Below are 24,086 nucleotides of genomic sequence, written 5' to 3'. Positions count from 1 at the left end.
AGGGCTATTTCAGTGCACTCTCATTTACCCACAAAGTGAAACTGCTCCATCTGTCAATAACCATTACTCACGTCCCTATTCTTAGTACCAGCCTATTGTGAACGTAAACGTGTTCGCCTAAATTCTGTTGGCAGAAATAGCCACGAAATTCCCAATAACTTCAGTCTCCTGAATCTTTAACTTCAACATCCATTACAGTGATATATCAGAAAGCAACACGGGTCTGTGCAAAACTAACTAATAATGACGAGCTCAGTCATCACCCAACGCATATTTCTGATAGTGCCTTGAATTTAGTGTTTAGGAGGAATTTAGGTTTAGGAGGTACTTGTGAGTGTTTGAAGGAAACTAGGACCGGTCGGTGAGTTGTGGTTACACTGTAGGTTTGAAAGTGACTGTGCAAAATAACCCTGTCACAGAAGAGGTGCTGTGTGACTGCATTCACAAGCACAGCTAGGCGTAACGATGGCATTAATCTCTCACTGCTCTTTTATTCATGTTGCTGCTTAGGGGCCAGCTGAGCTGACAGGGACTTGTGCTCTGTTCCTAGCTGTCAAGGGAATTACTTTTTAACTCTGCTTTGTGACAGCCCACAGTTTCATTTGTGTGTTTGTCCCCAGATGCGTGGTTTTGGCTTGCAGCATCTTTATTATAGGCAATGATTCACCAAGAGAGGTTTCTTTCTTGATTACTGGGGTTTGGCTTGAGTGTTCAGAGAATAAAAATGACATTTCAGCCATAAACAGAGCAGGTTTGTTCTAGAGTGATACTCACATCCATGGCCCTCAGAGCCCATCTTCATATTATCACCACCTTTAAAAAGTCAATTTAACTGTAATATTGCAGTTTCTTTCTTTTTGCATTTGATAGTCACTTGAAGCAAGTTTAGAAGCTGAAGGAGTATTTTGGTCTAAGCACTGCATCGGAGAAATGCTTTTTGGGTTTGCACTATTAATCATGAATGTCTTCCTTGCGATGTCGCGTATCTTCATCCAAGAAGGGTGAAAAGGAGCTGTGTGGTTGGGATGCGACCCAGCCACCGCGTGGTATCTGCCTTCCAAAGCCCCTGGCTTGGACTGGTCTGCATTGATGCGTATGAGTGCAGACGTGTGCTTTGTGTAATAGATGAGGTGGTGGCACAGCCTCCTCCAGCTGGAGATTTTGGAGAAAGCAGTTGTGGCTGTGTTTCTGCACTGAGCTCATTCCTCTCCACGTGAAGAGCAGCTGAATGCAGAGCCCCTGGGGAGTGCTCGCTGAGGCGTGGGAGCCCAGCAGATTGAATGGGGACACTGATTTTCCTGTTCTCGGACAAAGGCTACCCAAGTCCCATTTTGGGTACCGAGGGGTCTTTGGCAGCTCAGACCTGAGTGAAGGAGCAGGAGGCTGAATCCTGATCCTCCAGCTTGGTGCTTTAACTGGGGCACGGCTTGTTGCTGCGTTGGGCTGAGAGTTGTGTCTGAGGTAAAAAGAAGTTTGTTTACCTGTGAAATTTGTTCGCTGTGATTTTTATGCTAGGTGAAGAGGAATAACATTACTGGAAGTCAGCTGCTTTGCTGCCCTTGAGAAAAAATATATTCACGTTCAAAAAAGAAAGTAAATAACATGTTCCTGTTAAGTGCCTGTTAGTTATACGTATTACATCTAAAAGTAATTATCATTTAATTAGCAGTCTAGCAACAGTGGAAGGAGATGAAGTTACAGTTATAGTGCATTTATTACTGATAGCAAGCGAAAGGACGTATTCCTGATGTAGCAATTCCTGCAGAAGCAATTTGGACTGGCCCTTCGGCGAGTGCAAGCAGCACCACGGAGCCAAACCCACCGGGGCTGGGGGCTGCAGCGAGCGGGACGGCAGAGACCCGGAGGTGGTACCAAAATGTGCCCACTGCAGGTTTTCTGTAATCGATATCTACTTTTTCCATGAGGAATTAGATGCTCCCATTTGAAAACCAGTGGGATTAGGATTAGATATCAGATTAGATGACCGTGTGCAGTCTTTGACACCCAAACTCCGGTCTTTATTCCAGGTATTTCTAAGGATAAACATTTGGTCTTCTTTTCTTTCCCTTTTCCTCCATCCACCAAACATTTTGTTATAATAAGTCAGGGATCAGAAATGCCAAAAGATCACGCATTGGAGGAAATAAAGTACAAGAAATCTTTCACCTTCATAGAGGTGAAATCCCAGCATTCATCTGCTCTCGTGTCACTGGGATTTTTGAAGCGGTGCAAATGCAAATCCTTATGTCTAGGACTATATAAAAACATTGTCATCTTGAGGAACTGGGAAACGGTTTAAAGATGTTTGCTGCCTAGCTGCGTGTGTTAAATTCAAGTATCCAGGAGGACCGGTGAAGGCACCCCCCATTCTGCTCAGAGCTGCCCAATGAGATGGATTTCAGTTGCTGCCAATTAACAGAAATGAGGTTTTAAACTACTTCTGGTAAAACTTTGAAGCCAATCCCTGACATTGCCCTGGGGAGTTCTGCATCTCTAATGTGGAATAAATAGGTCTGATTTGCATAGACAAACACGACCATTTTAATGAAAAGTTCATGTGAGATTAAAAACCCCTGAATAAGCTGTTCAGGAGGGTGCTTGCCACTTGCGTTGAAGAGGTGACTGATGGTCAATAGTAGGAAGAGACCATGACCTCCTGTTGATTAATCTTTAAAGGTATGTGCTCTCCTTACCTATCCTGCATTAAGTAACAGCAGCTCTCCTGTGCATGGCGTGGTGATACATAGCCTGGGAAGAGGCTCTGATTTACTCTCGCCTCCCGGCTCAGATTAAAATTGCAAACTGCTTTGTTTTGCTAGAATTTTATCTCATGTTGGTTAACATGTTTTAACTAATGAGATATAAGAAAACATCTATTTTCCTAGTGGAGGCAAGGCTTTGTGGCTTAGCTCCTGGGTTTGATTACAAGATGTACTCCGGCTGGATAATTTCTGTGCAAGTAAAATGTAACAGCAATTTCCAGATCTGCTTTGAGAGTAAGACCTTTAGGGGACCAGTCATATAGGAAAAGTAACCAGGTTAACTAAATACTGTGCCTTTCTGACTCTTTATCCATGCTAATCTGTGCTCCCCTTTGTATTCTGTCTTGATGTGCAATAGCTTTCTAGACAGGGAAAGTATTTTTCTTGCTATCTATGCATTTTTCAGTGGCTTCCAATATGAGCCAGTGCATATATAAAAATCATGCTCTGTTTTATCTCAGCCTCCAAATCTGAGACTGTGTCGCCTCTCCCATAGGACTGTCCCTAATAAATCACTATGAGTGATCACTATTATTTCCCCCAATTCTGCCTTTGTGAATAAATGGGACACCATTAAGGGTCAAACCCCTGGTGTACTGATGTTTGCAAACGTGTGGTCGTGCTACAGTGGCTTTTGGGAAGGAGCCTCCTTCCCCTGTGCTCTAGGGAGGCACCTGGGCTCATCGCTGCGGGCCAAAGGCTTCGCACAAAGTGTGAAAGGCTGGGTTTCCCCCTGAGTGCCTGTCTCTGCGCTGCCTCCAGGAATAGCTCTGCAACTGCCATTAAAGTAGCTAAAATGAAGAGCCATCTTTTAAGTATATCCCAAGGGACAATCCTGTAATTGCAACTATTTCCTCAAAACCATTCCTGAACAGAGACCGAGTCCCATTTGAAGGGTAATTAGCAAATTTACTTTCTCCGAGGTGACTTCTTCAGGTCTTGTGCTCTGAGTTACCATTTTTAGACTCAAAACTGCACACCTCAAACGCTGTGATGCAGCGTTGCTCCCCTGTGTACGCAGAGAGAGCGGGACCGGGACCATCGGAGTTAGCACCTTGCACTATTGCCAGCACTCCGGCAAATGATGAACAGCCCAAAACGCCTTAGTGTGTGCACATTCTTATGACCCTGAGCAAGGCTTGCTCCCATCTCACAGCCGTTGGTCTGGAAGGGTTTCTCAAGGGTGGTGTGTTTTGCTGGGATCCGAACAAGGTGGCTGGGCAGTTGGCATGTGGCCTAAGTGTCTTCTGCTTCCAAGTGGCTGCGGAAATGGGGTAAGCCCTGATCCATGTAGTGGAGATCTTTGGGGCTGGAGCTTCATTTCAGCTGACAAATTACATGGAGTTGGGGACTATCGCTACCTGCGCATGAGCATTCTGACAGCCTATAGCAGCACATGTTGCATGAAAACCCTGCTAAAAGTGCCAAAGAAAATGGGACCGTAGAGGTGGGTGCTCAGGCATCCGGTGATTTTGAGTGCTGGGGCATCCTTGGGTTTTCCAAAATACACAAGGAAGGAAAATGCTTTTAGGCAATGACCTTGGCAGCAGTTCTTATCCTGGAGGGGAAAATTTACAGTTGCATTACAGTCCTGAAGCTTGGACGTGTAAATAGAAATCTGCTTTAGGCTCGCACACTGTATCTTAGCACACCATGGGCACCATAGGGGTGTGCACGCAGCTTGCGTTGCTGCTGGTGGCTTAAAGCAAGGCTAGAAACAGCAAATTGTGTGCGTGATTCCTTTCTTATAAGGTTATTAACTACCAGTGCTTTTCTCACCATAGATGACTTAAATTGGGGGGGGATCTGGCATACATAACAATATTGGTAGTTAATTCAGCAGCTCTAGTGTAGAAGTCACTAAACTGATTTATAAATGCTTTTTCTCAGGAGCTTCTAGGTATTATACTCATCTGACAGATGAGGAAACAGAGGTACAAAGAAGTTAAATGCTTTGCCTGAGGTCCCAGAGTGAGTCTCTTCTTGACGTGGAAATTGCAGCAGGCATACAACAGTGACAAAGTCAAATCTATCTTGAGCAAGGTCACAGACATGGGTAGACATAATAGGTATTTTAAAAAATACATAGTTTTCACAGCTTCTGTGCCATTAAAAGTTTGTTGTATTAATCTCCAGTAAATTCAGAAAAGGCATTCAATCTAGCATCTCTTTTATGTTGTATCTCGTACTTTTAATTTGTTTCGCAGATTCTGTAGTACTTAGCAACAGCAGGAAAATAAACCCATTCGAAACAGACAATTAACCAAGGTCACTGGGGCAGGAAAGCTAGAATTATTCAAGAAACAACTACTGCAGATGCCATCCTGGGGATAATATTAAGCAAGGTATGCTGCTGTGGGCTAAAATGCCGTTCCTTCGTAGAAATTTTATTACACTCATGAAAGACATCCAGCTTTTATCTGCCCAAGCCATTACACAGGCAGTGAAGGGAAGCTGAGAGTGTGGCTCCTGCCTGACTCCGCATCTGCATGTAGATGCCCCGCTGTAGGAGGCAGAAGCAATACATATTTCTCCTTTGGAGATGCGCTTCATGTGTGACATTAGTTTTTGGGCTGTTGTGATCAGCATCTTGCCCTCACGCTCATGCACTGCTGTTAGGCACCTCCTGTGGCTGCCCTGGCACTCAAACACTCTTCCATTACTGCAAACTTCTGAAATCAATGATCTGAAGTTCACTTTTAAAGCAAGTACCACTCCATAGTACGCATCCGGGCCCTGTCTGCCCTGCATATTTGCTTCTAGGAGAAGGTGGGACAGGGCTAAGGGGTGAGACAGGGGCACCACGCCTTTGCCGTTGCAGTTGAGGAGCTCGTGGGGAGGAGGGCTGCAAGGGCCAGCACCAGACAGGAGGGTGCCACCTCGTCCTCTTCCTTGTCCTCACCCTCGTCCTCGCTGGTGCCTCCTGAATGTGACTGAACCCTCTCTGAAGACAGGGGAAGGGGAGCAAAGTGTGGTGGTGGGGTAGGGCTGATGAAGACGGCAGGCAGGCCGGGCAGGGCCAGGTTTGCCTTTGGGCCTCTGGTTCGCTCTGCCTGGCCCTGCCGTTTCCCCTGGACAGAGAGTTGTCGTGCCCTGGCGTAATCTCATTTCAGAGAAGAACGGGGTTGCTTTCCACCTCTGGGCGCTGCCTGAACCTGTCCTCACAGCCTTGCCACTCCACAGGCCCTAAGAGCCAGGTCAGGCTCCAGAGGGCAGCTCCCAAGGATGCGGGTGGTCACCAAGCTGAGTGCAACTGAAAAATGGGCTTGTTGTTTTCCAATTCATTTTTAATTTCTTCAGTCAGCAGAGACGCTGCCCCTCTGCCATCCTGGAGCCATCCTGCTGCGGTCAGACTGGGCCCAGTGCGTGGTCTGCAGTGGGCTGGACCGGCCAGGAAGGCAGCCGGAGCGGCAGGGCTCTAGCCTGGAGTCCCGTCGCGAGGCCGAACAGTCCGCGAGCCCCAGGGACACAGCTTGTCGCCAGCGGAGCGAAGGGTTTTGCATGGTCTCTGGAGGTCTCTCTTCTGCATGGTCTCTGCCCCATGGAGGTCTGCTGCCTGTGGGCAGGGTCTGATTAACCCTGACTTATGACCAGAGGGGTCAATCCTCAATGCCACATACTTGTATTTAATCTCTCTTGCTATAAACCTGTGTTACACATCCTGGTCTTTATTTATTCTGCAATGTGTTTGCTGTGCCACAAGTGCAGAAGCACAGAGGTGACAGCACTGACAGTTGTTTCTGTTTGCACATTGGGTCCTTAACTTCATCTATGGCCAAAAGAAAATCAAGTGTTTTATCATAGAGTGCTATGTAAAAATAAAGATGGTGTTCTCCCTTACCCTGGTATAGTTAGGGAAATAACTGATAGGCCACTATTTAAACCCACAGGCTTAATTTGACCAAATTTGACAATTGACCTGAAATTTTCTACATATTATGAGTTTGGTAAATTTAGACCATAACGCTCAGAGCCTCCCAGTGTTTCCTGCTGAGATTTTGGCTCCCGCCAGTGACCCCCAGCTGAAACGCAGAGGTGGCAAATTGTGTGTGTTTTGGACAAGTCTGAAATCTCAAAATGGAAAATAAGATGTTTGAGTTTGGTATGTTACATTACGGATGGCAAATCTGGGAGAGGGACAAATGCCTGACAAATTACCTGCCCTTTCTGGGCAGGTAAAGGACCATCCCAGATGTGCTAAATGTGGTGCTGTGTCTCGTAAAGCAGTGGGAACGTGTTGTTGAAGGTAGAGCAACTCCATGATGGAAGTTTATTAAAAACAACAGCAGTTTAATGGAAACTGGACACCCCAGCAGTTCTTAAAGTATATTCTCAGCCTTCCTGTGCTCAGCGGTACAACTGCTAATTATTTTTTTAATATCTTTTTTCCTACATATTTTATAATTTGTGCTTTAGTATAAAATTGGGAGCAAAATCTAATTGTGCAGGAAAATTAATTTCCTTGAATTGAAGAAGCAATCTACTTGAGACTTTTTAATCATTAGATGGTAACTGTGCACTAAAGAAAGGAAGACCATTAAAGTAACTTAATAGACTAGGATAAACGTTTCTCCCTGTATCTTCTTCATCTTTACTTAGAGATTCATGCTGAGGATATTTCATAAAAACTGCTCTGCTTGACCTTTCATCACTTATTGTACAGAGGAGCCAACTGAAATAATGGCAAGAAAATAACGCTGTGGATTTCTGGATACAAACCCAATAAGTGCTAAACGTCTCTGTTCATCCTTTTCTGCCAAATTCTGCTTTTCGTTTCTCATTAAAGAAAGAATAGCTATCGGGACAAATAAAAATGCATTTAGCTGAGCTGAGCTGTGTGATTTTTAAAAACAAACTGTGTTAATGCTTTTAATTAAGGGGCAGAGGAACAAGAGGCTTTATCAGCTTTTTGTCTGCAGGCCATTATTTCATTGTGGATGGGCTATCTATTATTGTAAACGTCCACCTTTTTGAAGGATTTACTACAAAATCAAATGGTGTTTTTATTTAAATTGTTGAGCGCCGCTTGATTCCTCATTTATTTAATATGGAGGCATTGTTACAAAGAAGAATGTAGCACTTAATTTGTATTGCTTGAGGGACCTCAGATCCGCTCGGGAGTGCTGCTTTGCATGCTTCATGGTATTGTGTGTTGAAAACAGAATGTGCAGCAAAATGAAGAAGAGGAAAATTTGAAGGTGAAGTTACAAAATCCCAATCAGGCTGTTTCCAAGAGCATTTTGGAAAGGATCGGTGACTCTGTGGTCTATAAAGGGAAGTCGTGTTGCAAAATAATGATGAAAAAAAGCTTTCTTAGGGTACAGCTCCCATGCATGACTGTTGAGTGGCTTCCAGTTCAGAAAACCTTGTTTATCTGGTGGTGAGTTCCCAGTGATCCAAATTATTGGATCAGAAATGCAGTTTCATTTGTCTGAAACTTCCACCTGGATTTTTTTCTGGATTTAACTGATCTCTGAGTTAGCAGACCTAACAGGTTTTGGCTGGAGAATTCAAAGGTTCCCGTGCTCCCCCACACCTATTCCCCATGGAGGAGATGAACTGGGTTGTTCATGCTCTGTGTAAAACCAGAGCAACTTACCCGTCTATTTAATTCCAGGAGGTAATCTAAGGTAATGGAGCTATTAGATTTGGCATCACTAACGTGGTTATCATTTCAGAAAGAATTGTTTCTGCTAATGGCAGTTAACTTGCTACAAATTGAAATCTTATGTACTAGAGTGGCAGCAAACCATGAAACATTATACCACTTACTGGAAGGAAGGCCTAGCTGGCTGTCAGGGAAGAAATCTATTGAAAAAACCCTCTGATGGATTCCAATTCTACTAATTTAAGATGGCAGCAGCATTCAGCTGTTCTACCAGTCTATTAGAAGTATTAAAATGTCTATAAATAATAATACTTAAGTGGCTAGAACTCTTCATCCAAGGAGCTCAAGGGTTTCACAAAGATTAATTTGGCTGGCTTTCGGCAGAGCTGAGCTGTAAGGTCCATGGGGGCTATTGAGCCCTGCAGCTGCCTGGGGCGCATCGGGGACCCCAGATGCTCCTCTGGCAGATATGGGCATTTTGCATGGTGTGGATGGAGAGGTTGAGTGTGGGCCTGATCCTTGCTATCTGTAAGCTGTGTCTGGGTATATTTGAGCGTGCGTTCCTCCTCTGCAAGCCATAGCTGCTTAGTTCAGCCTTGAACGTGCTCCACAGCATGGACAAGCCGTGAAATCTGTTTTAAGCCAGGACTTTGGGGCTGCCATTAAAATACATGATCCCGTTGCCCCGTTTCTACCTCAAGACCAGGTTCCCTCTGGAGAATGGGCATTTCTAAGTGGTGTGAGATTTCCAGATACACGGGCTACCACTGGTGTTAACACCCTGCAAGTCTTCCCCAGGGAGCACAAGCTGAGTGTCCCCTAGACCCAGGCGAGGAGCTGCAGAGGTGATGGCCATCCCATCCTGCATGGTGGAGCTTCCCCCTGCTCGAAGCTTTGAGCTCAGGGTGGGCAGCGGGGGTCCTGTAGCTCCCCATAAGAGCAGACTCTGGCAGTACCTTGGCATGGCTTAGCTGTAAAATTGTCTCCTCCCTACTGATCCCTCTAAGTGGATCCTTGTTTTTTTTCTTTACAGCATGGATTCAAATAAAAGCAAGTTAAAGGGGAGAATGGTTTTTATATTTCTAATTTAGTATAGAAAATATCCCAGCGGGTAAACTTTCCACATACCATAACCACAACAGATTAGTGTATCCCCAAGCAGCAAGAGCATAATGATACGGTTTTGTTCAGTGCTGTGCTCTGTGGCAAAGTGTAATTTTATGGAGAGGGTCACAAGTGTTTAACCACTCAAAAAATACTCCCAAACGCAATCTCAGCTTGCGCGAAACAGAGCAGCATCCCCATCTCAGGGAGCTGTATCAGATGGAGATCTGGTCCAGCGTTTTGCAAGGTAACGAGGGAGGGATGGTGCATGTGCACATGGCGGCCAGGGTTGTTAGTAAACACAACCGTCTCTTACCTCCTCGAAATTGCATAGTTATTATAAATTAACCCTTGACACTGAGTTTTTCCTCAATCTTTCTGCTATTCTATTGATGTAACTACTGTTAGTACTGCTCTCATTTATCTCTTTCCCTGACCGGACACTGTGCTTGGCTGCTCTTGCAGAGGTGGAGCCGAGCAGCACTGTTAGCTGGAGGGCACGAGGTTTCACAGGATGAACGTGACAACTTGATCTCTAACCCGGAGCCCTGTCGATATTGGTGGAACTGGGCAGATGACACAGCAGATGTTTCTGCAAGCAGTTGTCTTGAGTTTTTAAAGAATTTGCTTTTGAAAATTTGTAGTTTACCTTGTTGTCGCTAGTTGATAACAACTTCTTTGTGATATGTAGGAAAGATCCCAATCGGAAACCTCATTTCCCAAGGCACCCTAAAAACTAGTGTCTGTCCTGAAGTCTACTCTGTTACTAGACATGCTAGAAGAAGGTAAGAGAAAGGAAATGTCATTATTATATTTCCTTCACAAATGGGGAATGGAAACCCCAAGAATTTGTGCCCTTGCCCATAGACGCGCCAAGGTGTTTGTGACAGAGCCAAGACCTGAAGGCTTTTCAGTAGTTTAATCCTAGGAGAACTCTTTCTCCAGTCTACGCAGTGAAATGAACTTCAATTTTGGACAATTTCATTGCAGTGGTAAAATAATGTCTTCAAAGGCACAGAGTTCACTCATTGCTGCAAAGTCTCTGAGGTAGCTTTGCAGAAATTAGCCCTTGGTCCATTAAAAATTGGAAAATGTCAATAATTGTGCATTTCTGTTGGTTTTCTTTTTGTACAGGACACCGGCGATGATCGGTTGCTCGTTCGTTGTGCACAGAAAGTTCTTTGGAGAGATTGGGCTTCTCGATCCTGGGATGGATGTGTACGGAGGGGAGAATATAGAACTTGGCATCAAGGTTTGTGACACGTTTGCAAGAAAAATTGCACCTAACAGTATGTAAGGAACCCAAAGCAACACTTTAAATTAAAGTTAGCTTAAACAGTTATTAGAATGCTTCAGGGGAACTGAGCATTGATGTGTTTTACAGCATTTTAATTTAAGTTTAAGGGGGAAAACGACTTGCTTTTAGGGTTGAGTGCAATTTTTTCTTTCTTGGATGCTTATCTGCCTGACCTGATGCAAAAAGCTACTGAGATGAAATGGCATGCCGACATATACAGGCCCTGGTCACGTTGTCACATCGTTACCGTAAGTTACAGGTATCTTAAATAAGAGAAAAAAATATAGTGCCATTTTTGTCATGTGAACAGTCTTAGGGATGTTGGTGGAACTCATGTGAGAAGACACAAAGCCTGAAAATATTTTACAGGCATTTAGCATCTGCAAATAAAATAAGTTCATAAACAGGCAAAACCTGCTTTTTAAAGTGAAACACTGATAGCCGTGTTTTTAGAGCTGCCTCAATGCATCCACGCAGACATTCGTCGTTACAGAATCCACTGTGACAACATCACTTGATTACTAGGTACAATATTAGATGTGGCTTAGTGATTCAAGTGTTTACATACAGTGAAGTGTTTCATAAGCAATGAATTCAATGTTCAGAAGCAACTTGGGATAGCAAAGTCTATGGAGATTCTTTCAGGCATGTTTTAGAGTACAGCACTTGTACATTAACAAGCTGATAGGGAGAGGCTTGAGACTTATAAGTGGAAAATTGAATTGACTGTGCTGTTGTAAAAATGAAAAATCATTGTTCAGTTCATAGATTTACCAGAGGATATTTGCTTTGCTGGCAAATCAGAAGAAACTGAAGAAATCTATTGTTATTGGCTACAGGGAGCAATAATCGCACTTAAACAAGGGAATAGAAATTAAAGGCTTTAAATATGCCACTTAGCTCTTCTCCATATGAAGTAATTATTGCACATCATCATGCAGCTCACTTCTTTGGTCTAGAGAGATCCCGCTCTAAACCAAGTTTCTCTTGTGGCTATCCGTATTTGTTTGTTTATGGGATTTTTTTATAATATCATTGTGGAATTAGCGTTCTCACAATTTGTAATTCAACCCATCTGCTAGGTTTTGGGGGGATTTCATGGAAGATTGGCTTCTTAACTGGAAAAATAAGATAGATGTCTCAGGGACAAGTGATGAGCATATGTCCTCTTCTTTTTCACATGCTGAACTTTTTAGAAGAGCTGTCTGATAAACATCCTTTTGGATAAAAATAATCCCTCTCTTCACCAAGTGACTTTCCCAGGCTTGCATTTCCAACCCATGTGTTTCCCTGCTGTTTGCCCACTCATACGCTCTGTGTTCTGGTCAAGGTTTTAAAAATATTGGTGGTTTTGAGAGCCAAAATACTTAGGAAATCCACCTTGTAAGACTATGTAGAAAGTAGATTTTCAAAGATTCCTGAGCTCCAAAAATCAGTCTGTGTGCAAGTGTCTTATTTAGCGACCAAGAGCTCATGGCACATCAGTCCCATTTAATACACGTTGGCCGTTGTGTATGCAGGTCAGGTACCTCATACGGAGAGCTGTCCTGGAGATGGTGTGTCTGCGCTTGACAGATATTTGACTTCCACTTCATAGTAAGATTTCAGTTATAAATAGTTTATTCAAGGCTAGTCGTTGGATGTGTAAGGAAACAGTCTCGTTATGAATTCAAGCAGATGTCAGATCTCAGATGAGTGTAGCTGTTTCTAATAGTCCTGATGTACAGAGGTTGCCAGCCCTTCCTCATGAGCTTGCAGCCTGCCATGGCTGGGGTCTGTAGCAGCCGTATCACGTTACCAGTAATGTAGGACTCTCTGTTAATAAAATCTTTTTAAAGGATCAACTCAAATAGAAAATTATTAGGCTTTTTGTGGGTGTTTTGCCGTTTTCCTTGATAAGTGGCTGTCTGTAGTTGGAAAAGTGATTTGGTGGTTCCTGGTTTGTTTCAGTGATTCTTGGATGAAAATAAATACAGAAAGTATTTCTTTTCCTTTTGATGCTGGTGCAAATTCCATCATCTTTCTGAGAATCATGTGGCATTTTTTAAACATTATATTTTTGTATTACCAAAAAAGCTCAAAGAACAAAAATGAGATAATAAACCCATTGAGGCTATGAGAAGGACATGGAAAAATTACAGTGTTTCAGGCAAAAGCATTTAATTTTACCATAATATAGTTAGCTTGTGCAAGTAACCTGAATAACAAAACAAAATAAATAATTGAGAAGGTTGGGCTGTCCTAACCTAGAAGGGCCAAGGCCATACACTGTACAAGAGTCTTGTCTTATTAATATGCTTCAAATATTCTAAAATAAGCCGTACTGTACCTATGTGTGTTGAAATATATGGGCCATATGTTTCTTTCAGTGGCTGAATTCAGTTAGCTAAATGAGAAAGCTCCTGCATGAGCCACTTAAAAAAATAAACCCCCGTTACTCACATTCACAAAGGTGGCTCTGGGCTCGCTGCTCTCCCATACGTGCTGGGAAGCATCCTCGGATTGCTCAGATAATAATAATAAAGCCATTAGGCGTGTTGCTGCCCCAGGCAATTCCTGTTGCTTGCGGGGTAGCTTTGGCCCTGACAAGGAGAACATGCTGTTCTCTGTATTATTGTATTTTCTTTTATCACACCGGAGTGTCTCCAGAAGGTTGTGCTCATTCGCTCCTCTTGTCCCTGATGTCCACTACTTCACTTCCCAAGGCGGAATTGAGTCTAATTCCCCTTTTCTTGGCAGAGAGCGGAGCAGTGTTTGCTAAGCAAGGCAGTTTAGGCTAATATTTCAACTCAGAGGTTTTCAACATGCTTTTTTTTTCTCTCTCCACCCACCCCCACCCTCCACCCCCAAAGTGTGCCTTGCAATCAAATTATAATAGAGCCAGGTCTTTCTTACTGTGTTGACAGCCACAAGGACCAAACATTTGATCTGTTCCTACATTAATAACTCCCCCCCAGCAGACTGCTTGTGGAAATCTCATCCTCACGCCCGGCTGGTGACCAGATGACGCCGGTGAAGCTGGTGTGTGGAGACATCTCATACCCGGGCTCGGTCTTGCCGTAGGAATAGGGAGAGCAAGTATTGCTCCAAGCTCCCACCGCTCATCCGGGGGAGTGTGCGGGTGCTGTGGACCACAGCCTGGCCCCCTACTGGGGCCCAGCTCCTGCTGTTCATCCCAGAAAGAATAACCTGCTCTCTCCAAACAAACTTTGAGCCAACTCTTTTAACCCTTTGTTGTACCGAACAAGTTTCTGTTCTGATTTTATAAACCTGGTGTCCAATTTCCGTGGCTTGAAAGTGTTGACGCTGCTCTGGGTCCCCACCAGCTCCACGTGTGAATTTTGGCACAGAGGCTTCTCTGACCATCTCTGCTCCTTCTGTTGAAAATTTTTATTGTATTTTAAAACTGTTTGTGGCCCTGGCTTTTAGTGGCTGTGTGACTAAGCGGGAAGACTGCTTTTGCTGCATGTCTCGTTTTTTCTCTGCAGGGAAGGGTTTCATGGGTTTTCGTGGTTAGTCACAGACATTCACTAAAGATGCTCCATTAAATTGTTCGTGTCTATTTGAATGAAGATGCAAAAGGCTATTGTGTGACTGTTGCCATGATTTCAAAGTCGGGGATGGGTTACAAGGTTGTTTTCAGAATATTTTATGCTTCTGTTGTGCATTGCTAATTAAACTTATTTGAGTTGTCTTTTAGAGATTAATTTAATCAATAAGGATATTATTACTCCTTTGATGGTATCATTTGTACAAATTGTCACTTGAAGAATGCTTATTAGCTGATCCATCCCACACCTTATTTGTGTAGTAAGAATCGATTATTGAATTCATTAAGAAAAGCATAATTCAGGGATCCCTTTGAGATTTAATGACCGACTCGAGCTACTTTTTACTATAAATGTTAAATTGTCAGAAGTTTGGTTTGGGTCTTTTTAAACTATTTCCAGAGGAAAAGCACAGCACATCCTCTTAATATCCCAGATTTTTTTCCCCAGATTTGTCATCTAGCTTCAACAGGACAGAGTTCTGGTGCCGCCAAGCCAGCAGTTGTGTGCACGGAGCAGACAGAGTTGCATCCATGTGCATAGCTGTAAGGGCGGGGAATATGGAGCTTTGAAAATCAAATGGGCACAACGAGGGATTGAGCATATTGGTTTTAGTGGGGGTTTCTTTAATAATCAGACTCTCATCCTGCAGCCGCTTAGGCACATAAGTAACCTCATTGCACTGGCAGTGACATTGATCCTCTCCCAGAGGGTACCATGCCTGTGTACCCTTCAGTCTTTCAGAAACCCTTAAAATAGATTAAATAGCATTTTAATGGTACAAATCTCTTGTGTGCATTTCATCCATGAAGGAGCCCATTTTGTTTATATGAGTACGATTATTCATATGCTGAAATGTTGAGAGGGTCAGGCAAGGAAAAAAGGAAAGCCATCAAATAAGTATATTTAGATTCCACAAGGGGCTTGACTCTTTCTGCACTCAGAAAATCAAATCCTTCTCTTCCTGCATACATTTTCCATAAAATTATGGCTATATCTTTTTGTTAAGAAGAACACAGTGAGGGTATTTAGAGCAAGCAGTTCTTTTGGCATCCATGGCTTTGTCGGGTCTGAGGCGAGGGATGGGCAGCCTGTATCCAGCCCTATGGGAGGCAGAAAATGCCCCCCATGGGGTGCTGGGTGGGAGCAGAGGAAGGATGTCAGGGCAGGGCTATGAGTCATGAGAAAGATGTTTTCTTTTTTTTTCCTCTCTTTTTGTGAAAAATATAGGCTAGCACAGGCTTGCTTTCCCAGCCCAGCTGGGAACACAGGCTCTGGTGTGGATACCCTGTGTCTTTATATGACATTGTGCACGTCTCTAAAATGGAGAACGATAGACGCAAGCATAATGGGGAGCAAATAAATACCATTGCTAGATGGATATTTGGCTAGGTTTCTACTTGCATGAACCTAATATCTAAATAGTGCCTGTCATCAAAATGTAAAAATATCCCTGGTTAGGGTGGAATTTATTTTTATAATGTCAACCAAACGTGCAGACATCTAATATCAGGTGTCACGTTTTGACTCTGCGATGTGTGTTACTGCTGTCATTCGAAACGTTGTTTTGCCAGGGCTTTTTGTTTGATCATCTTCAAACGTCTCTCTCTCTCAGTTCTTCTGATTAATATATTAAAGTCTGGGTGCAGGCAGAGATAGCTGACGGTAGGCAGCACCTGAAATCCCTTTTTAACCACCCTGTCCATCAGCGCCTGGGCGTGAATTACAGCGTTCCTCCAGTGACTGTCATGTCTGCTGGCTTCACCAGCCGCTGTGCGATGCGCGCGCTGAGGCTCGCCGGATGCGGCGCATGGTGGGATCCGGGAGATCAGTGGTGACGCGTTGTTACATTTTTTATCACTTTGAAAAATAGGAAGCTGAAAAGCATGTAATTTATTCATAAGGGTTTATTAGGCTTGTGAGGGTTCACTGAGACGCAGTAGTTAAGGTTGAATCAAGTTTCTCATGATGTGCATGGTTTTTTTCCCTGTCTGCACCTAGCTTTGCTGAGACTGAATTAGTCATGAAATTACACATGCGGCAGTGAAGGGGTTTTTTTGGGAAGTGTGGGAACAAATCAGCCCGAACGTCTGAGGGAAGGACTTGGAGGAGCACAGATAGGTTTTGCTGCGAGATGCCTCCCAAGCTTTATTTTGTGGTTGGTTGCAGGAGGTGTCGGTGCATCTAGTTGCAAGGAAGGAGAGAAACGTGCCTTTGACTAGTTGAAGGCTTTGGGGTAGAATTACCAGATACCAGTTGATTATCTGGGGAGTATGTACTGTTCAAATATCCACTCTTTTAACATTTCTGAGAATTTATACTGAGGAACTGCAACCTTCACAAAGTTGGTCAGATGCAGATGATGCAGAAGTCAGTGCCAGCAGTGGGGGATGCCCGAGAGGGGCTGTTGGCAGAAGGGAAGGGGATGAAATTCTGGGCTCACCTATCAGGGAAAGAAACTTTGGAGTTAGAGCAAGACCCAGTTTGAAAAGTTGGGGGCTAAACCTTGGTAAAAGTAACGGGGAACCACTAAAGGCCGGGGAAGTATTATTTAACAGACATTGAAGTTACAGCCCAGCCTGATCCGCAGGATGAAGCTGCGTGGACGTGATGGATCACATCTGCCTCCTCTATCTCCAGGCACAAAAAACCTCCCCGTAGCGTGGAGCAGCCATAGCAGCAGTAGGTTTGATGCAGGCTATCACAGACCTGCCTGTGGCTTGCCAAGAGCCCAGAGACTACTGCAGTTTAGGAAACAAAAGAAAAAAAAAACAAAAACCCCCCAAAAACCCCCACAACCCAAATCTGCCAACAATATAAACTCAAGACCAGCTTTTAAAAAGTATTTTATCAGGCACCGAAATCCACTTAGAAATTGAGGCTTAAGGCTGTTTCCAAATAAAAATCAAGTTTGCTTGGAACAAAATAAGAGGCAGAGTAGGACTGACCTTGGGAAAGGTCTTAGAAATACAGCTTTAGAAATAGTGATACACCAGTAATACATTACCTTTGTGTACAGCCAGAGTCTGTTTATTTGTACCTGTATCCCTGTTAGAGAAGTCAATTTTGCTCTTCAGAGTGATTGTTGTGTGGTTGGAAGAAATATTTCCACCACTGAACAATACCCAATCACTGCCAGCATTTATTTTAAGAGCAGGAATCAGTACAAGTATGAATTCAGATCCTATATTTGGCATTTTAGTTGTCAGCTCAGTATTTACTGTAGGTGCTTGAAGATACTTTATAAGAAGCTCCAGTGTAGTTTTCCAAACTGATAAAATGCTTTTCATCACAACCGCCTCCATGGAAATGGAGCCATATTTTGATTATTCTCGAAACAGGCTATAACCTCTGCGTTGGGAGCCGGAGAGCAGCTCTGCTCTTACCGCCGCAGTGCTTGGGCGGTTTATAGCTATCCCTCCTCGGGAAAGGAAATTGCAGGCAGGCAGCCGCAGAGCTCCTGTCTCTCTCTTTTCTCTTGATAGAAAATGATTTGTCATCCCTGCCTGTTACTTGCTGACAGGTGGGGACAGGTAGAGGGCGGGGGGAAGGGACCGCTATTTTCACCCCACTGGATTCTAATGTTTTTACTGACAAGTTGATTTTTATGCCGGGAAGACACTGATCATCTTTGTTGGGAAACGTGATAACTCTTGCCATGCAGTAGGCCGTGTGTTGTGGTTGAGATCCACTGGCGGGTGAAGAAATCCATTTTGGGACTCAGCCATGCCTTCTCTTCACTTGAAACTCTGGCGGGTGTCAGCTTTTTCCTGATTTTTCACAGGATCGGTGCCTCTGGCAAGCAGTGGTTAGGGATCTGCCAGATGTTGGTTTAACACGCTGGACCATAGTTGGAGTCCACCCTGGGCTCGGGGCCCGGGTGGAGAAAGCCAGATGTGGAGAGCAGCCACAGCATCTCCATAGCTAAAGGGGCTGTGGAGAGCAAGGGCAGGTGGCCATGCAGGTTCGTAGAGATTAAGCAAGGTTTGGTTTATTTGTGCTTCTCACCAATGGTTTTTAGAAAGTGGAGCCTAAATCCTGAGAGAGGTTCTACAGCACTCGTGTTTGGCCTAACTCTGCTCCTGTTGAACAGAGCCGTTCCCATGTTGCTCTTTCCACTGAATTTTGTGGAAATTTGAATTTGAGTTTCCACTGCTATAGGATTTGGACCATACTGACATTGTCCGGTGAGGTTGTTCAGGGGCACCTCAAGCACAGGTGCTCACACCCCTGCCCACACCCAGGCTGTGTGCATCAAAGACGCTGCCAGTATCCCCAAGACAGGTTGATTTATTTTTTCTATCACATGCTGTGTTTCTTGGGCATGAGACCCATTCCATAAGCCCTTTAACTTCTCCTGGGCTTCCAGCTCTCCATCCTCCATGGAGAAAGATGTGCCAAAGGAGGCACCCTGAGTCTCCGCATTATCACCCTTTCCTGCTTGTTGCTCAGGGGCGCATCCGTTCCTGGCCATGTTCCCTCAATATTTTATGTGGAAATGCCTGAACCCCACTAGGCGTGGGGTTGGGGCAGGGGCTCAGCGTGCCTCACCATCCATGTTTTGTATTATGGCTGTTGGGATGAAATGCGGCAGATATGTAGCACCTGCTGCCGATGCATGGTCTGCTCTGACATCTGCGCCATTCTGGGCTCTGGTGAAGGTGTTTGCTAGGCAGATTCAGGTTATCTTGGCAGCCCTGGCTTTGATGGTCAGGCAACAGTTTGCTTTCATCTCCAACCCCAGAGATACCTGCGGTGCCATCCTATGCATCTCATCCAGCCAGCCCTTGCTGTTGTGGAGAAGACTCAACAGACTTTCCCGCAGCAGGAGACATTTCTTTGCTGGCTGGCTGGGCAGGGGTGTCGGGGTGCACTGAAATGTGGGATCCCGGTTGCGTCTTTGGGGTACATCAGCAGGCATTTTAAGGACTGTGTGGGCCAGAGGTTTGTTGTGCTGACATTCACCACAGGCTGGTGTGTCTGGGAGGCGAAGGAGTTGGCATGGGTGATGCCAGCAGGCTTGGCACAGCCGTGCTTTGGCTCTCACCCTCCATGTTCTTGCAGGGAAATAAATTACTTAAGTCCTCTTAAATAGCAGCAATGGGTATGAGCAGCTGAAGAAGGATTCCCATATCGTTCCAACTGACATATTCCCCTCTGTACTGCAAGGCACGTTGGTTTGCTTCTTTATTAGCCCTCTGGGCCCTGCTGAGTGGAAGCAGCCCTGGGACATCCCTTCCCATCCCCCATTGCCTGGGCCATGGTCACGTTTCCAGCACTGAGCACTCGTTAATGTGGGGATGATGCATGAGCCAGAGCAGTCCCGGCTCTCTGAGTGCCTGTTGGCTGCAATTCGGTCAGGAATTGCTGAGATGTAGCAAAGTTAGGCCTCCTGAAAGCTGGTTTTATAACATCACTCCCTGGAGGACAACTGTCCTTTAAAGTATTTCTGGGTGTCTGAAACAATAATTCTCTGAAATTTGCTTTCTCCTTTCACTCACCACTATACAAGGTGAGCAGCAGCACATTTACTCTGTGCATGTGCCTATGATGTCTGGGATATAAATTACCCTATAAAACAAAAAACAGGCTTGTGTCTTCCTAAAAACCCAAATCCAAGCCAAACTGAACTTTGTCTTCTTACAAAAAGCACGCTTGGGAAATGCCAAGAAAATTTGACATGAAATTACGCACCAATAAATGAGGCTTATAATAAACTGAGATGAGAAATGAGGTTTTTTTCATCCCATTATATTCATAAAGCTTTCAGAAAGCTCCCTGTTCATCATGACTGCAAAGGCAAGGTTATTTTTTTGTCTTTTCATCTGTCCTTTCTTATGAGAAGACTAACTTGTGATGCACTTGCTGGGGCTGTGGGGCACACAGATCTCTTCCTTACCTCATCCAGAGTCACAAAGCTGAGTTTATAACTCTCGCCGGCCTCCGGTGACTCAGGCAGGGTGGTAGCCTCAGACCTCGGAGTGGTCCTGTCTCATAATCACTGAGCGTTGGATTTTTTCAAGGATAAGACACTCTCTTCATTGACTACAGATTTCTTCTAGGCCCGAGGATTGTTCCTGATGAAAATGTAATCAATGCCGTTACACTCCTGTGATTTTCAACCAAAAAAGCTTGTAGTTAGAAATTCCCAACCAGCTTTTAGTGTGTTCAGTGTCTCTGTAAGGCTTTGCAGTCATCCTCTCTCAAGGACTTTCAGGTCAAACCTGTTCATTTTTACAAACAAAAACACTGTTTTCCGAGAGCCCCTGCCTGCAATCGCAGCCTTGGCTCTGAGGACTGTTCAAGCTGTATTTCTTTTTCGTCTGAACTCCTCACCAATACAGAACGCAGCCAAAAGGCAGCTGACAGCCTGATGGCTGATGGCAAGAAACAGAGACCATCTGCATTTCCCTGTGTATGTCCATCCCAGCTCTGCCGAGTCAGCAGAAAATTGTAGTAACAATAATAGTATTCCTGATCAAATATTGTCCCAGCCCTGTAGCGAGGCCAGCTTCACTCCCAAATTAAGGAAGGCTTTTCTACCCTGCCTCCTGCACGTGCCCTTCAAGCATCACAGTTTTGCTGGAAGACCCTGCATCACCTCCTGGACGCCCCCTTGAACATCCAAATCCTTTTGAGACCGGTATCCTACTCCTTGGGATTGCTTTATAGCACTTTCTTTTATGTCAGCTTATGGCCAGGTTTGATGGATTGTGCCATGTTACAGTCACCCGTTCCTCTAAGAAATTCAGTCCAGCATGTTTGTATGCCAGTCACCTGCCTCCTGACCTTTTGCTTTTCAGTGTTACTGGGCATGATTTGCCGTTGTGCTGTCACAAGCTCCAGCATGCGGTGAGTACAAAGCAGATGTAAAACACTTAATAAGGATGTTAACACTTGGTACGCATTCATGCCCAGCTCTGAAGCTTTGCAGAAGGCCCTGGAAGATCTCTGCCTCTGGCAGATCATGCTGTGTCCAGCCCATGGCTTACTTCGATCTGAACAAATCCTATGTACTTGAGCTCATTTTAATGTACGTGAAGCTTGATTGGGGTAGGAGTTGCATCGTCTTATGTGTTCAGAAAAGTTGTTGGTGTCTTTGGACTCAACCAGTATTAATAGCAGTGATGATAAGTATCAGCTTGTTCAGTTGTCTTCTCAAATTAGTTGGCTCACTTCTTCCACAGCTCTTTCAGTACCGGCAGACTTGAGTGACGGCTTCAGTGTGACAAGGAGGAGAAAATTCCCGGCAAAATTCAGTGGGAACTAATCACTTATCTCCTTCAGCCATCCTGGAAAATCTCCTCTTTCCTTTTGTGACTAGCAGGAGCCTGGCACTGAATGCATGTCCCCTGATGTGATATCACTTGAGACTTGCCCTGTGCATCGCTGAGAATAACAGTGGAAATAACTAGGCATGATTTATGTTTCCCAGTGCATTTATCCTTCAGTCTAGTGTGTCCTTGTGATGCTCGACAGGGACTGCAGAGGTGGTGCTCTGTGGGACTCATTTTGAACAGCATTCACAGTCGGAGCTCCCTGTAAAGTGAATGCTATCACAGCAGTGAACTTTCTGGCTTCCCCGTGGTGCATTTTTATTCAGAGCAAGACTATTGCCTCATAGATGATCTAATCGCTATGATGCACCGCTGCCGTAATGCATAAAAGGTAGTTAACCCCAGTAACACTGCACACAGTTTTCATTTGTCTCCTTGACTTCAGGGTTTTCCCAGGAGTCCCAGGGCAAGGGAAAATGTCGCAGCTTGACCTCTACACCGCGGGCTGACTCCTCGGCAGCCTCCTCGTGCTGGTATTAAGCTGCCAGCCAAATCCCATCCTCAAATTCTGTAAGAGTTTGGGTGGTTGACCAAAACTTCCTTGGCTTTGCCGAAAAACTGAGCCACTAAGGTATTAGATACCATGGAACTAGAGCATATATTAGGTTTTTTCCTGCACTCAGGATTTTAGCAGTATTTTTAGCATCCAGTCTCTCCCTGAGCTGGTTAGAGGCAGCCAGTACAGGAAGCTGGTGAGGCAGATCAGAGAATAAAATGAAATTCCACCTTTGACTACCCAGGCTGGGATCCAGCAGAGCACTTAACTTTCAAGCACCCGGGCAGTCGTCTTAATTTATGTGGCACTGTTGCGTCTGCTTAAATGTAAGTGCTTTTAGGTGCCTTTCTGCATTGAGGCCTCTAGAGCTGAACTTGAGCCATAAGGGTTAATATTTTCAAAACAAAATTTTTCACTGGAAGAAGGTGTTGTTTCTCTTTCTCCCCCCCCCTTGCCCCCTCCAAACAGTTTTTCCATTTTATGACCTAATTAACTCACCTAGCTTTAAAATACAAGTGCATCCTTCTTGGATTTTGTCATGTGTCACCACCTTCTAGGAGTTATTATGTCTTATTTGCACAGAAAATACTGGGAGAAGACACCAGGAAGTAAACTAACCTGTTCATTGAATAAATTTATACCTAAAGCTTCAATAGCAAACCCATTATTTCATATTCACCTACAGACACAAAATACATGTTAATTAACCAAAGTACTGCTAGTGGGCATATGCAAATGAAATGGCATCAATCAAGCCAAGATCACCCTTTCTTTTGCATTTTTACTTTATTAAGAAATACTGCTTTGTGCTGACTGCAGTTCCTTAATATCAGATCTGTGCCTTGAAGCTCAGTGCTAGGACTGAAAAGAGGAAGAAAATCGGAATTTCCTTGTGCTGTAGAAAGTGCTGCAAATAATGCAGTTTATAATGAAGAATTCATATGTAATCCCATAGAGGAGATAACTGTCTAGATCTGCCTCAGGCACAAAGAACCCAAGTTTATTTTTGTAGAAGGTACTTCATTCTGTCAAAGCAACAGAGTTAAGGGGAGAGAGACAATTAGATATAAATTCACATTTGGACTAAATATATCTAACTTAATATGTGAAATAGGAGTTTTAAGTCTGTAGCTCTGCTTTTCCAAGACACAAGGTGATAGCAATACCCAAAGCAATAGATAAAAAAGGATGTCCCGTGTTGGCCTGCCAAGTGCTCGCTGTAGGAGGGAGATGATCCTCGGTGTTGTCACCCTTCCCCACTCCCCAGGGTGCCAGCGGCCAGGACACCAGGTCAAGCAGCACCTCCCAAGTGCCTTGCTCTTGGGCAGAGGCACTGGGGATGCTCCTGGTACGTCAACACTTAAATGCTTCAGATCTTTGCCCAGCACTTTGCACATCCATGTCCTGCACATCTCCCAAACCACGGGAGGTGGGTACCTGTCTGCAGGAGAAGGTAGGGTAATAGTCTCATTGCTGACCTGTTCAGCTCAGCAGCCTGCTTCCAGTATCTCTTTTATATTATTTGTTGCTTTGGCATCATTCAAGTATTGATTGTGCTAAGGGCATATCAGTGTTTTTATAATTGCTTCTTTGCTTCTGAGGATGCATTTTGTTTGCTTTCCAAATGAAAGATCTAAGCTGGATATTAAATGATGAGCCAGGACTGTGGGTAGGTGCTGTAACCTTTAATGTTTAAGAGCTAGCATTAACATTGCCGGCAAAGGCATTGTGAATGGTAAAGAAACTCCTTACTACATGGTCTTTTCCATCCAGAGATGTTGATCCACCCACCAAAGGAAGGTAACTGTTGATATTCTCCTTTTGCTTATGGAGTCCTGTAGCACAGCTGCGTCTGTGTTAACCCCAAGCGCTCTGTGTGCCCCCTGTGCCTGCCCATTTTGTCCCTGGAGCTCTTGATGGAAAGAATTGGTCCA

The 24,086-nt window shown here is 44.4% G+C and overlaps 1 protein-coding gene across 1 annotated transcript in view; it reads left to right on the top strand.

The window, feature by feature from the left end:
* Positions 1-24,086, top strand: part of GALNT17 (polypeptide N-acetylgalactosaminyltransferase 17) — a 226,719-nt gene that overhangs the window by 135,345 nt on the left and 67,288 nt on the right. Inside the window, exon 6 of the mRNA XM_076354461.1 lies at positions 10,609-10,726. Within this exon, the coding sequence (XP_076210576.1) occupies positions 10,609-10,726 (118 nt within the window). The remainder of the gene's footprint in view (positions 1-10,608; positions 10,727-24,086) is intronic.

This window comes from Aptenodytes patagonicus, chromosome 17 (genome assembly GCF_965638725.1).
Source record: "Aptenodytes patagonicus chromosome 17, bAptPat1.pri.cur, whole genome shotgun sequence".
NCBI classification, from domain to species: domain Eukaryota; kingdom Metazoa; phylum Chordata; class Aves; order Sphenisciformes; family Spheniscidae; genus Aptenodytes; species Aptenodytes patagonicus.
Note: the sequence above shows the minus strand (reverse complement) of the source record. Positions and strands in the feature narration are given on the sequence as shown.